The 13,043-nt window shown below is 51.4% G+C and overlaps 1 protein-coding gene across 9 annotated transcripts in view; it reads right to left on the bottom strand.

Moving 5' to 3' along the window:
* LOC122389129 (spectrin beta chain, non-erythrocytic 2-like) overlaps positions 1-13,043 on the bottom strand; it is a 106,969-nt gene that overhangs the window by 27,096 nt on the left and 66,830 nt on the right. For 7 of the 9 annotated variants that reach the window (XM_043380846.1, XM_043380878.1, XM_043380869.1 and 4 more), the window contains 20 exons: positions 12,619-12,796; positions 11,119-11,148; positions 10,092-10,201; positions 9,726-9,816; positions 9,183-9,395; positions 8,538-8,729; positions 8,014-8,230; positions 7,535-7,764; positions 5,576-5,674; positions 5,327-5,418; positions 4,903-5,094; positions 4,416-4,575; positions 4,023-4,150; positions 3,469-3,709; positions 3,032-3,171; positions 2,462-2,732; positions 2,010-2,273; positions 1,649-1,779; positions 1,342-1,478; positions 951-1,099 (listed from right to left, as the gene is read on the bottom strand). In XM_043380846.1, coding sequence (XP_043236781.1) covers positions 951-1,099; positions 1,342-1,478; positions 1,649-1,779; positions 2,010-2,273; positions 2,462-2,732; positions 3,032-3,171; positions 3,469-3,709; positions 4,023-4,150; positions 4,416-4,575; positions 4,903-5,094; positions 5,327-5,418; positions 5,576-5,674; positions 7,535-7,764; positions 8,014-8,230; positions 8,538-8,729; positions 9,183-9,395; positions 9,726-9,816; positions 10,092-10,201; positions 11,119-11,148; positions 12,619-12,796 — 3,265 coding nt within the window. The remainder of the gene's footprint in view (positions 1-950; positions 1,100-1,341; positions 1,479-1,648; positions 1,780-2,009; positions 2,274-2,461; positions 2,733-3,031; positions 3,172-3,468; positions 3,710-4,022; positions 4,151-4,415; positions 4,576-4,902; positions 5,095-5,326; positions 5,419-5,575; positions 5,675-7,534; positions 7,765-8,013; positions 8,231-8,537; positions 8,730-9,182; positions 9,396-9,725; positions 9,817-10,091; positions 10,202-11,118; positions 11,149-12,618; positions 12,797-13,043) is intronic. The other 2 variants (XM_043380853.1, XM_043380912.1) reach the window with 1 other exon arrangement.

The raw sequence follows: 13,043 nt of genomic DNA, 5'->3' as shown, positions 1-13,043 counted from the left end.
TTAGCCTCCAGAGGGCAAAAACTCCAAAAATAGCTGTTTTTAAGAAAAGTGTTTTTCGTCAATAACTTTTGACTAAAAAAAGCTAGGTCATTTCTAATGCCAGAATCGTGTTCCTCTCGCCGAGGCGCGTCGAATGAACTATAAGTTGACCTTGAAAGGTCAACTTCAAAATTTGACCTCAGGTCAAGGTCATGACCTGACCGAAAAAGGTCATGTTGCATATCAGTCGATGCGTCTCGGCAAGAAAAACACAATGAGGCCAACCCCAGCGTTCTATCTCTTTCCAATCGAGAGTTATTGGCAAAAAACTGTTTGTAGCCTCAAATGACCTCGGATGACCTTTCAAGAGGCTATCAGCAAAAAAGACACCTTGGTCGTCACGGGTGGTCCAAATCATTGTTTTCCTGAAATATTTGGACTGTTCCTATGCGTACACGCGGATGTAGAGGCATTTTCGTTTTTCTCCATTGACTTATAATGGAAAGGTCACGCCACTGACCTGACCTTAGGTCACGCATATAAAAAATCCGAGATATACAAATTGTAGGCACCTAAAACATCATGTAATCCACCTAGTTTGAAACCTCTCTGACAAACACTGCAGGCTGGACATGATTGCAAACTTTTTTTTAGGCTTGGTCAGTTAACTTGACCTAGTGACCTGACCTGACATGACCTGGGGTCAAAAATTTCACATATTGTCCAAAATTGATGTATAAAAAGCTACTCCAAGCGGCGCGGCGCTACGCGCCGCGGTTTTTTATTTATACGAAAAAACGCGACAGGGTGGTAACATATGCCCCCCCCCCACTGGGGCGAAGGTTAAAAAAAAACAGAAGAGAGTCGGGACAGTGAGCAAAGATTTCGTTACATACTGCAGCCACTATTCTAAAATAGCATCAGATTAGCCGGTACCCAAGCATCCCCGCGACCTCTCCCTAGCCTCTCACCTCGTCCTTGTTGGGCCGTTTCTCGGCGGCTAGCGCGGTGCCCGTCTGAATGGCCTTCTCTATGACCGGTTTGTGGCCGCGCAGCTCAGCCTCCAGCTTGGCGTGCTTCTTGCTCAGACTCTGGGCCTCGTGTAGTGTCTGACCCAGCGCTGGAGGTAGAGGGGCAGAGGGGGAAAATAAGGTCAGAGGACTGTTACCGTACACCGTACACTACCACGCCGACCTGACCGAGACGCACCATCGAAATGAGCCAGAGTTGAAGAAAAAACAGCTAACAGCAGAGCAGCTGACGCAGCTCAGAGACGATCGTTTGATCGGTCATCCCTCACACTAAGCAGCCAACACTGTAGGACATGTGGGACAGACACTGAGTCCCCACCAATGCACTTACTCTCGGAGTTGGCGGCCGGCTGGTGCTCAGCGATCCACTGTAGCTCGGCGTCCAGACCGGCCACGAACTCGTGGTAGCGCAGTGCCTCCTCCAGCGCGCGCCGCCGCTCGGCCATCGGGTCCTTCAGCTCACCGAACCTGAGGCGGGAAGGTAGGACCGTCAGATAAGGACGGACGATTGGAAAAGGGAGAGTAGGGGCAACGGAGGTCAAACGACCAGTGACGTCCATGATTCACATATTCCATGAGTATTGTCAGATATCCATGAGCTCTGGAGAATTTGTAAGCGCCTAGACCCCGTCACTGACCTGGCCTGGACGGCGTTACACTGGGCCAGGATGTTCTCGGCGTCAAAGTGGCCCTCCTGTGCCATCTCCTGACCGGCGTTCACCAGCTCGTTCACTTTGTCTTCGAACATGCCCACCTCCACCTCCAGGGCCTGAGACAGCAGCGAAACGTGTCACTACAAGAGGAACGTTCCCTAAGACGGCATGAATTTATAGCACGATTTATGAATTGCATAACGTCAACAGTGGTGGTGAAAATAGAATCGCAAATACACATGTACATGACTTTCAAAGCGCAAGACGTATTTTCTTAGCGTCAATAAATTCACCAGGTTCTATTCAACGCTCTATCGGCTGTCGCCGCACACAGCTCCACCCGTACCTGGTGTTTTTTGAGCTGCTGTTTGCAGCTGCGCAGGTCGTTGCCGAGGTCCTTGGACTGCAGCGCGCGGCCCAGCTCGTCCAGTTTGGCGCGCGCGCCGTCCAGCGTGCGGTTGTGGTCGTGCAGCGCGGCCGCCTGTCGCAGGTTGGCGCCGCGCTCGGCCGTCAGGCGGCACAGCTCCTCCCAGGCGGCGTTCAGCTCCGAGAGAGTGGCCTCGATGGCCGGCGTCTGGTAGTGGCCGCGAGACGCCAGCTCCTGGCCCACCTGCAAGGGACGAGCGAGACAGGGGACAAGGTCAAAACTCGGGTATTGGGATATCAACAATGTTCACAATTAAAATTGTGGGGTACCAAATGAGCCATGATCAACGTAATACAGCAGAAACACAGTGGCCGAAGTAGGTATTCAGTCAGCTACCTTATGATCCTATTCACTTTGACCGCGCTACCCACCTTGTTGAGTTTCCTGAGTCGTCCCTCGTTGGCCCTCAGCTCTCGCTCGAACGCCTCGTGTCGCTGCAGCTTCCGCTCGAGGTTGCTGAGGTCGCGGTAGTTGTCGTCAGCGGCCGAGCGCGACTTGTCTGCCATCCAGTCTCGCAGCTCGTCGCAGTCTGCGCGGAACTCGTAGTAGGCCTGTGCGGCCAGCAGCTGCTGGTGTCGCTCGGCCGCCCGCTCGCGGGTCTCCTGCCGGCGCGCCAGCACCTGGTCCCGACGGGCAGAGATGCTGCGCAGAGGAGCGGGAGGAGGGAGGTCAGAGAGACGTCAGAACGATCAGGCCAGAGTGGTCCGGGCGAGTGGGTCAGATAATTACCGCCCACATAGAATCAACGTATGGTAACGTCATTTGTAAGTTCCAACCATAAATCCACGAGCCCAGGGATGCAACCAGAAATCCACGGATGCTTATTAACCTAGATCTAAATCAAACGTCATATTCTTGCATTTATGGCGATTTGGTTAACCTTACAACTTAAGAATGTTCAAAACACTTCAAGCTCTGATTCCGGTGAGCTCGGTACTGACTTTTCGGCGTCGTAGTGTTTGGCGGCCACCAGCCGGTCGGCGGTGTCGCTGAACGCCTTCAGACGCTCGTCCTGAGCGGCCAGCGTGTTCTCAAAGTCCTCGTGGCGCTTGATCAGACGCTCCACGGCGTCCAAAGAGTCCTGTGAGAAGATGGTGGTAGCGCGGGTTAGTTCACAGTTCGGGCACATTTTGCATAGGCACTCAAACAACTCGACCGGGCCCAGCCTCGTAACCCTCGGCCTAAATTCACTGATGGGTGATGCTCTGGATAGACAGGCGTTTTTCCTATGGACAAATGAGTGCGACTCATTAAAACGTTGTAACTCCCTCAAAATCTAAAACGTGTTTCTTTGAGGACTGACGGCAAGCCTGGAAACCTCCACCCTAAACCACCTAACGACATCCGGTCAATCTATATCCCTCCCGTCGTCACTCACGCCGAGGTCGGTGAGCTCGATGAACTTTTGGTGTCCGCCGGTGATGGCGTCCATCTGATCGGCCTCGCGGTTGAACAGCTGCAGGTCGCGCAGCTGGTGCAGCCAGGCGTCCTTCTCCTGCCAGCCGCGGTGGACGGCTCGCTGCTCCTCAGACAGACGCTGGGATAGCTCGCGCACAGGCTTTGACTCGCCGCCGCTCTTCTTCAGCAGCTTGTTACCGAGCTCCGTTAGCTCGGCGAACCTGGGGGAGAGCGGGAGAAACACGTCAGAACGGTGAGTGGGGCGCGACAGACCGCGGAGCCCGGCGAGGATCGATAACATGAAGCGTCAGAGTGTCATAGTGTCAATTTGAGCGTTACAGAGACATGAATTTACTTAATGCTTGTCATTCATCCTTTACATATAAAACACACAATTCATGGTGTTGACTGCTTGAAGTTTCGCCACTCTCAGCTATTTGCAACTTCTCGGCACACGTAAAATTGCTATTAGAAAATTCCTCCCAACGTTCCCCAGTCACTGAGCGCCCGTGCGGTTCCCGTGGTGTCACTGACTCGTCCTGGTGGGCGCGGATGTCGTCGCCGAGGTCCTGGTGCGTCTTGAGCAGCGTCTCGGCAGTGTGCACGTCCGAGGCGGCGGCGGTGGCGTTCAGGTTGGCCTTCACCTCGTCCACCCAGGCCAGCTGGGGACGGCAGAACAGACGGGGTCAGGACGTAATGCCCATAAAACTGATAACGATGATGAGCAATCGATGTGATCTGAGAATGATTGCGGAAATTAGCGCGGTAGTGATCATTCACAAAGAATATCATTATTGATGACATCGATCTTAATTAAAAGACTTAGGGTGCCATATCTTATTTGATTACTCAAACATATCTTAAAATATGTTACACAACTACCTCTGTGCATATTACTACCATCCCCGCCCGTGCATTGCCACTAACCAGATTCTGCGCCTGGTTGATGAAGATCTGCGTGCCGACGGCGTCCTCGAGTCGGGCGCGCCGCTGCAGCGCCTTCTCCCGCACCTTGTCCCACAGCGAGTTCACCTCCTTCTGGCGCGAGGTGACGTTCGCCAGCTCGTGCGGGTAGGACGCCTTCACTCTGAGAGCGTCAGCAGGGTGGCAGTTAGTTGGGACGGCAGAACAGCGCAATGGCATCGCACACGTATTGAAAAAAGGCAGCAAATATTTCCGAAACAAAACAATGCTTTGCGTACATCTGGAAACGTAAAACAAGCCGAGTAGGCATTACACTTGGAGCAAAGGACGCCTACATCACGGGCTTGCCGCATTGGAAATACCGTCGCATCGATACACAGTGAGTATAACTGAAAGACATCTGAAGAAGTCTGGAATCATACTCAGACGCCACGATCAGGATCCCTTCATCTACCCTGTTCAGTATTCCCATTCCCTAATCCCTACTCACGAGTTTCCGAGTGCGGCCACTCGTTTGACCTTCTCCTCGATGGGTGCCAGCTCTCGCTCCAGGTTATCGTGGCGCCGCTGGAGGGCCTGGATCGTCTTCAGGTCGGCGCCCAGGTACTCGTTCTCCATCTTGTCCATCTTCTCATTCATCCAGTCGGAGGCCTCCTCACAGGTGCGGCCAAACAGCTCCACACTGCACGGACGGGGGGGGGGGGTGAAAGCTCGGTGAAACGACACATTTCTAAGCCAGGCTTGCAACCAATTGAACGCAGTACGCCGTAAATGAGCGACAAGTCGATGTCATTTTTACGAAATTGTCTTGTACCATACAGCTCAGATAATTTTTGCAGGCCTTTTAGGTATTTATCAACATCTTTGTGAGAGGTTGTTGACCTCAGCCGTACATAGCGTGGGGTATATCGTACCTGGACGCTCCCTCGAGACTGCGCTCCTTCTGCTGTTTGAGCCGGTTCAGGTGGTCCCACAGCTGGTGGATCTGACGCTGGCGCTGCTTCACCTGCAGCACAGAACGTAGAACGTCAGGCGACTCCGAAATTTCTGTGATATGATATTTCTATATATTTTGCACGTCACCAATATTACACAGCAGGCCTAGTCAGCAACGCAAATCAGCATCAGCCGCATAAAAAGTAAAAGACGCCGCCATTACATACCTTGTCAATCTGTGTATTCTTTTCCTTCACGAAGTCGGACACCATTTCGTCGATAGTGTCAATACGCTTGGAGGCAGCAACCATATCCGTGAGGAATTTCTGCAAACAAAACGCAACGGTGTCAGAACACACCAGGGCCCAATCTTATAAAGGTTGTGCTACCAAATGGCGTACTATCATTCCACCCCACTCTATTTACGGCACCCTATTCACGCAATCTTATAAAGAGAATCGTATGGTAATTCTATTCACGCCATTTTGCCCACAGTACAAATCAACGCCAGCAGGAAACACGCAACGTGATTGGTCAATGTCTTGTCGCCGTCGCTATTGGAAATTATGCGTACTGTTTGCGAACAGCAAAAGTTATGTGTTTTAATTTTTATGGGGCATTTATTTCTTTTAGAGAAACACATATGTGTAATGAATAAGTTATTTATGGAAAACGTGATAGCAAACTATGGAAAACACAAACATGCTTGAAGAATTCTCCTGAAAAGTGGATTGCCGACCAAATAAATTTCAGCGAGGGCATTCTCGCGCTCAGAAATTCGAGTGAATAAAGTGTTTCTTCTACTTATCATTTGCATTTATTTGCTGTTAAGGCATTGCAATAAATTTGTTAAAGAATTATTTAAATTGTCATTTAATTATAGCTCGGCTACTGTTTCAGTAATTTAAGTAATGCCGTTGACAATGAAGCTCCTACAATTTGAGCATCAGGATACGTAGGTGCAATAACTGGATCAATTCAAGATATAGCTTATTTTCCTTCTTGTCATAAGCTCTTGACATTTTCATTCTTGAAGATAAACTACTAAAATTCGAAGACTACGTACATGAACTGAATTAGGTCAAGTTACAGCTTATTTTCCTTCTTATTCAAGCATAGGTACCTGTTACCTAACCTAAAGCTAAAAAGCAATTCCTCAAAAGATTGAAGAACCCAGTCTACATATCAAAGCATATCAAGAAAAATACTCGGCTCAGAAGTCAGATCGAGATGCAGGAAGAGAAACAACACGTTGATCCGTAACTGTGCCAGACAGAAAGTGAGGAGATACGAATAGTGAGTAGGAATTAACAATTTTTTGACAAACTAAGGTATATCATCATTAATTTAGATATCTAATCAGAAGCCATGAAGTGCCCGTTATTTGTGTCATACGTGAGACGTGAGAATAGGCTAAAGACCCATACCGATTCTATACTGCAGTGGCTGCCGAAAATCTATGATGGTTACTGGTGCTAAAATCCTCTTAAAAATCCCCTTTTAATTTGAAAAATAAATCCATATAACGATGAACACTCGTTTTTATGTGTTTTAGTGTGCATTTAGTTCCTGAAAATACATATTTTGAAATTGATCGTTGTCTGTATAATAGGCATCATTATAATAAACCATGAGTTAATATGTGGAGGATGTTTTAATCTTAAAAATATCATAACGTAAAATATTGCATACTTATATCATAAAAACATTGAATTTATCTTAAATGAATTAAACTGTCTGAGAAGCTCGTCAAAGTACGCCACAAATTCTGGCGTGAAATGGACGCCGCTGAAACCGCAAACAGCTGATGATTGTCGGTGTGTTGAGATGTGCACAGCTGCTCACGGTTAAAAGCATGCTAGGGCATCCTCAAAACCGGCGGCTACCAATGCTGTAGGGAGCGTGCCGTGTTTTCGATTTTACAGAGTTTTATAAGATTGCGTACTATATATCCAGCCTTAGAGTGCTGCCATATCCATTTCACGGCGTTTATAAGATTGGGCCCAGGGGAAGCGAAGTCACATTATGAAAGGCAGAGCTCCTTCAATCTCAACGGAAACAGTCTTACCAACCCTATTGGGGAGCTGCCGCGCAAGACACAAATAATAACAAAATACGTGAATTTGAGTAAATCAATGACACACAATGGAAGCATATTTCCGCAGGTGGCTCCCATTGTATCATACCTCGAAGGCGTGCTTGGCGGCCTCGACCGTCTGCGTGGGGTCCTCTGTTTTGAGGAACTTCTCCTTCTCTCGCATCCAGAGCTCGAAGTCGTTGCACTCCCTGTTGAACTGGAAGAGCCGGATGGCGTCCTGCAGGAGGGTGCGCCGCCGGTCGGCCAGCTGGCCCAGCTCGGCGTACGCAGACTGGATCGACTCGACGCGCTTCGAGATCAGCTGGTCCTCCTTCGGCTCTGTAAGGTGGAACGGGGTGTCAGTCAGGGCTCGTTGGCTAGTCAGGCGGCTGAACAAAGACTGAAAACGGTACTAACTAAAGAAACTATCCACAATGTCGGACAAAATGGACGCCACTTAACTATTACAAAGGTCCAAGGTCAGCACGCACACTACTTAAGTGAGCCCTCAGTGAGGCAGTTCACCCTCAAAGCACGGCCTTGACATCACCAAAAGTAATATATCTATTGGTGAAATCTCCCACTCACCGGCCGGGCGGGTCCGTTTCACGGGTACCGTCTGCCGCACCATCTTGGTCTTTTTAACCTTCTTGACGTCTCGCACCACCTCTGGCTTTTTGACCTTCATGGTGACGAGCTTGGGCTCAATTTCCTTGACGTAGTTGGCGGGCACGAAGCCGTCCTGACCGCTGGCCTTCCGCACGTTCCACCAGTCGTCGTTGGTCTGATTCAGCAGGAACATCACCTGTGGAGGCGAGCGAGGAGAGTCAAACCTGAGCCGTGAAATGCGGAACAGTGGTGGTTCTGCTATAGGTAGCAAAGACATTGCGTGAGAAAAAATTGCTATCCAGCCATTCCTTCGGTTCCATTAATTTGTTCGTGCCCATACATGTCCTCGCCAAAATTAACACATTTTAACTTCTCGATCATGTATCAATTTGGTATTTGCATGGTGCCGTTCACTAGTGACGTCAATATTTAAATAGGTAGTGACACAAGCTAGCAACAAACAGTCATATGTCAGTCACAACGTAGCCCCGAAAGCCACTCACCTCGCCCTTGACGACCTGCATGTCCTGTCCCTGGAAGGGGTAGAGCGCCTTGACCTGCGGGATCTGTCGCTCCTCGGTGACGATTCGGTACTCTGTGCGCTCGACGGGCTCATCCTCCCATACCTCCTTGGGTACGAGGCGCGTCTCCTGGGTCCACTCCTCCACCTCGGCCACCTCCGGCGCGCCAGACAGCTGAGGAGGGCAGGCGGAGCGGTCAGCAGTCAGCACACAGACAGCTAAGGAGGGCACGAGGCGCGTCTCCTGGGTCCACTCCTCCACCTCGGCCACCTCCGGAGCGCCAGACAGCTAGGGAGGCAGGGCGGAGCGGTCAGAACACAGACAGCTGTGGAGGGTGGACGGAGAGGTCAGGACACGGGAGCGAGAGGGGGAGGGCGAGCCAGTACTGACACGACTCTAGGTGGGCGCGGCGAACGACAGAGCCATAAACATTGTTATACCAGTCCACACAGTCCATGAATTAAGTGTCAATTTCATTACCATAATAATGCGAAAATTTTCTCAGTCACCGGTCACAAACACTCTAAATTGCCATCGAGAAAACGGCATCAAATCACACAAACATTACATCTTTGAACACCACCACGCATCCCCTCCCTCTTTCTCCGACCCCAACCTTTCACTCACGCTGAGTGATGTGATGCCGGCCTTTTGCAGTTTGTCGGCCTGCGCGGCCAGCGCGGTGATGTCGTCCTGATAGGCGTTGATCTCGCCCACGGTGTCCTTGTGGCGGGCGAGCAGCGAGGCTGCGCCCGGCTCGTCGGTGCCACAGTCGGTGGAAGACACCAGCGGACGCTTCTCCTTCAGCCACGACTCGGCCTCGTTGGCATCCGAGTAGAACTGGCGGCGGGGCGGGCGGGGAGGTTACGGGCGGAATTCGAGAGGCGACGGTGAGGTTCAGGGGGTGACGGTAAACGGGTAACGGCGGGCCGACAATGGTGGTACTGGTCGTCATGGGCGGAGATCGAGGATACCACACCGGCAATGCTGACTGTTGATGATGCTTGTTGATAGACGGCGAATCATGGAGCGATGAGCGGGCCAGCCAGGTTATGAACCTTGACAATGAAACGTCGCATAAATCCGAGAAGCCTCCAGGAGCAAACAATGATCTCATTGCTTCCGCACTCCCTCCCAAACATTACAGCTGTACTACCTTGCGATAATTACCTGGTAGGCCTCGGCCGCCTCGGCCAGCTGTCGCCGCCGCTGAGCAGCCAGCTCCTCCAGCTCGGCAAACTTCTGCTTCAGGCCATCGATCCTGATCAGGGGCGAATACAAACACGGTCAGTGTGGGGCAGCTCTGGGGGACTAATGCCGGCCAACCCGCCGCGCCGGCCGGACAGTCTGGGATGACCCGGATGAAGTGCCAAAATTTACTATTAGTCATTGAAAAGTTAGTTTGTGTCCACGAAACACTAATCGAGCATGTGGCTTGGAAAAGTCGGCAGTCACTTGATGGGTATTCCACTAGCTACCGAGAGCACAACTATCTGAAAAGGGCAGTCCTGCCACCCCGCACCGCGTTGCACCCACCTGGAGCGGATCTCGGCCTTTTGCGGGTGGTCGGCCTTTTCGAGCTCCTCGCCGGCGCGCGCGATCTTCTCCGTCTTGGGCCGCCGCACCCGCAGCTCGTCCTCCAGCGCCTGGCGGGGGGACACAGGGACGTCAGCGCGTGGAGCGGTATTCGACATCAATAGTGAACAGAAAGTGAGTACTGTGCATGGTTAGCAAATCACTGCGTAGATCAACAAGTCGTTTGTATAAAACAAATGCAATGTCTCACAACAAGTGGAAAAGTAAATCATGGAACGCCAGTTATAAATCGCCAGACATCGTGTTGTGAGACTAATGTTTTTTTTCTTCTTCTTTTGGGCAAAAGCGGTAACCACTGGTTTTCCCAAAGCAAATGACTAAAAAATGACCAGACGACTCAAATGTTCAATGGACACAAAAATTGTTCAAATGACAAATCACAGCAAAGAAATACGAGGCGCAGACATGAGATTATAGTAGCTTCCAAGCTTTGAACTAGCTACCGTAGGCGAGCCTTTAAAAGAAATAACATAGATCAGCTAAGCTGAAAAAGAGCACCTTGATAGTAAGCTATTATATACAGCTGCTGCACGTACACATAACATACAGGCTAGCAAATAATATACAGCTAAGAAATAGAACAAATATCGGCTGGCAGTATGTACAAGAGCAGATAGTTCAGTTGAGCTCTCAGAAGATGGACGTAACTGGCCGGTCCCTCAAGACATACCACACTTCTGTTATCGGCGCCGGCGTCGATCGGCGCTCGCCAGACCTGGCAGTTTAGTCACGGAGACGACTAGCGAGAAGAGCATGTAGCGCTGCGGGATGTGGAGGCGAACTGTTGAAAACAGGACCACCTCCTTCACGGGATGATAGTAGAACCAAAGAGCTGTGCCCTACCACCACCAGAAAGGCAAGCGTGCAACAACACGAGCCCGCCACCCGGCCTGCCCGTGGGCCGGGGGGGGGGGGGCGGAGAAGCGGCGGCGGACCACTGGCAGCTCGAGGGCCGCCGCCTGCTCACCTTGTATGGATTGTGGTTGCTGGCGGCGTCCTACGGTGGGTACCGGAGAGGGTTAGTTAGATCAGACCGGCCGCACATGCGGTTACACCGGCCGGCCGGCCGACCGGCGGCGACTACTGCCTGCGTGCCGGCGGGCTCGCTACTCGACACGGCATGCAGTGGTGAAACACACGGGTGTCGGGGCCAAGGCCCCCGGTGCGGCATAGGACAGTGAGCGACTATCAGACAGTGAGAGTGCACACAGCATGCAGGCATGTCAGATCAACAATCCAGCCAAACCTGTCCGTCCATTGTGTTCATCCCATGCTTCTACAGCCGTGCGAACTGCAATCAAACATGCTGTGCAATGTGCATTTATTACGAGCGAGCGAGCGCAGCGAGCGAAGTGAGTCTTTTCAATATAACGGAAAAATCTCAGTATGAGCGGCCCGGCCCGGCCCGGCCCGGCCTGTAACGCTTTTGAGAGGCTTATATCTCAGCAACCGCTGGACCGATTGGCCTGCGGTCTTTTTTGCTGGGTAGCCCCATCCCTTCTACCCCGTAATTGACTACTTTTGATACATCTCAGTGACCGTCGTGGCACGTGCCACGTGAAAAGTCAAGGGTGTTCAAACTGTTTTGCAAAAGTAGTTATTTTGAGAGGCTCATATCTCAGCAGCCGCTTGGGCGATTGACTTGCGGTAATTTTTATAGGGTAGCCGCATCCCTTCTACCAAAGGTCGGATACTCTTGATCTATGTGAGTGACCCCCAGTGCACGTGCAAAATACAACAATAAGAGGTGTCAAATTTGTTCCCATTTTAATAACTCGGTAATTACTGGGGCGATTTCGCTGAAACTTGGCACACAGGTAGGCACTCACCAGGCAATGCATTCCCATGTGTTGCGGTTAGGGTGCTACTGCACGTGCGCACGTGCAGGGGGCGTTTTCAGATCTCGAGAACGGCTGGGCCGATTGCGCTCAAATTTGGTACACGGTTGGGGACCAGTTAGTAGGGTGCCGTGCAGAAGTCAGTTTGGACCCCGTTCGCACGTGCGCACGTGCAGAATGCCGCTTCCAGATCTCAGGAACGGCTGGGCCGATTGCGTTCAAATTTGGTACACCGCTAGCGACCGGTTAGAAGGGTGCTTTGCGCAAGCCCGTTGGAAGTACCCTCTCGCCCTTCCGCACGTGCAGGGCTCACTATCTCGCTCGCTCGTTCTTCGCCCAAAAGGCGTTTTACTGGTATGTATCCTTTTCCATCGAGAGTTGTGAAAATCCCATGCTACTCATAAATGCTACTCATGTAGCTGCACTCATATTGTGCCAGGCAAATGATCACATGGCAGACAAATTAGCCTCTCATTCAGTGTTCATCCTCCAAAATGATCATCACTCACAACCCGGTAAATATTCCCCACATGCACTACATAATCTACCCCATGTCACCACCTCCCATATACCTCGTGTCCGTTGGTGTGTGCCCAAGCGCCCCCCCCCCCCCCGGCAGCCTCCCCTACCTTGTGTTTCTGCTGCATTGCCAGCACGGCGCGCAGGTCTTTGGCGGTGATGCCGGCTGTGCAGATGCGCTGCTTCTCGACCAGCCAGGCCTCCTCGTCCTCACAGTCCTGGACGAACTGCAGGTAGGAGCGCCACTCGTCCAGACGGTCGCTGCGCCGGCCCGACTCGTCCACCAGGCTAGACGCGGAGGGAGGGGGGAGGGTTAGCAGAATGGCGACATCTCGGCACACTGCATTACTCGTAGGGCTACCGAATGCTCACACTCTGCTACGAGTCTACGAGGTTGGCGACTCATGAATCGATATATTCCTTAACTTACTAAGAATGTTCAGGGCTACCTACCATACTCCCTGAGTCGATAACTTTTTATTCAGTCTGGACGTAAAAGATCAAAACATGCACGTTAATCGGAGGTCAAATACTA

Source organism: Amphibalanus amphitrite, unplaced genomic scaffold (genome assembly GCF_019059575.1).
Source record: "Amphibalanus amphitrite isolate SeventyFive unplaced genomic scaffold, NRLGWU_Aamphi_draft 000019F_arrow, whole genome shotgun sequence".
NCBI lineage: Eukaryota > Metazoa > Arthropoda > Thecostraca > Balanomorpha > Balanidae > Amphibalanus > Amphibalanus amphitrite.
Note: the sequence above shows the minus strand (reverse complement) of the source record. Positions and strands in the feature narration are given on the sequence as shown.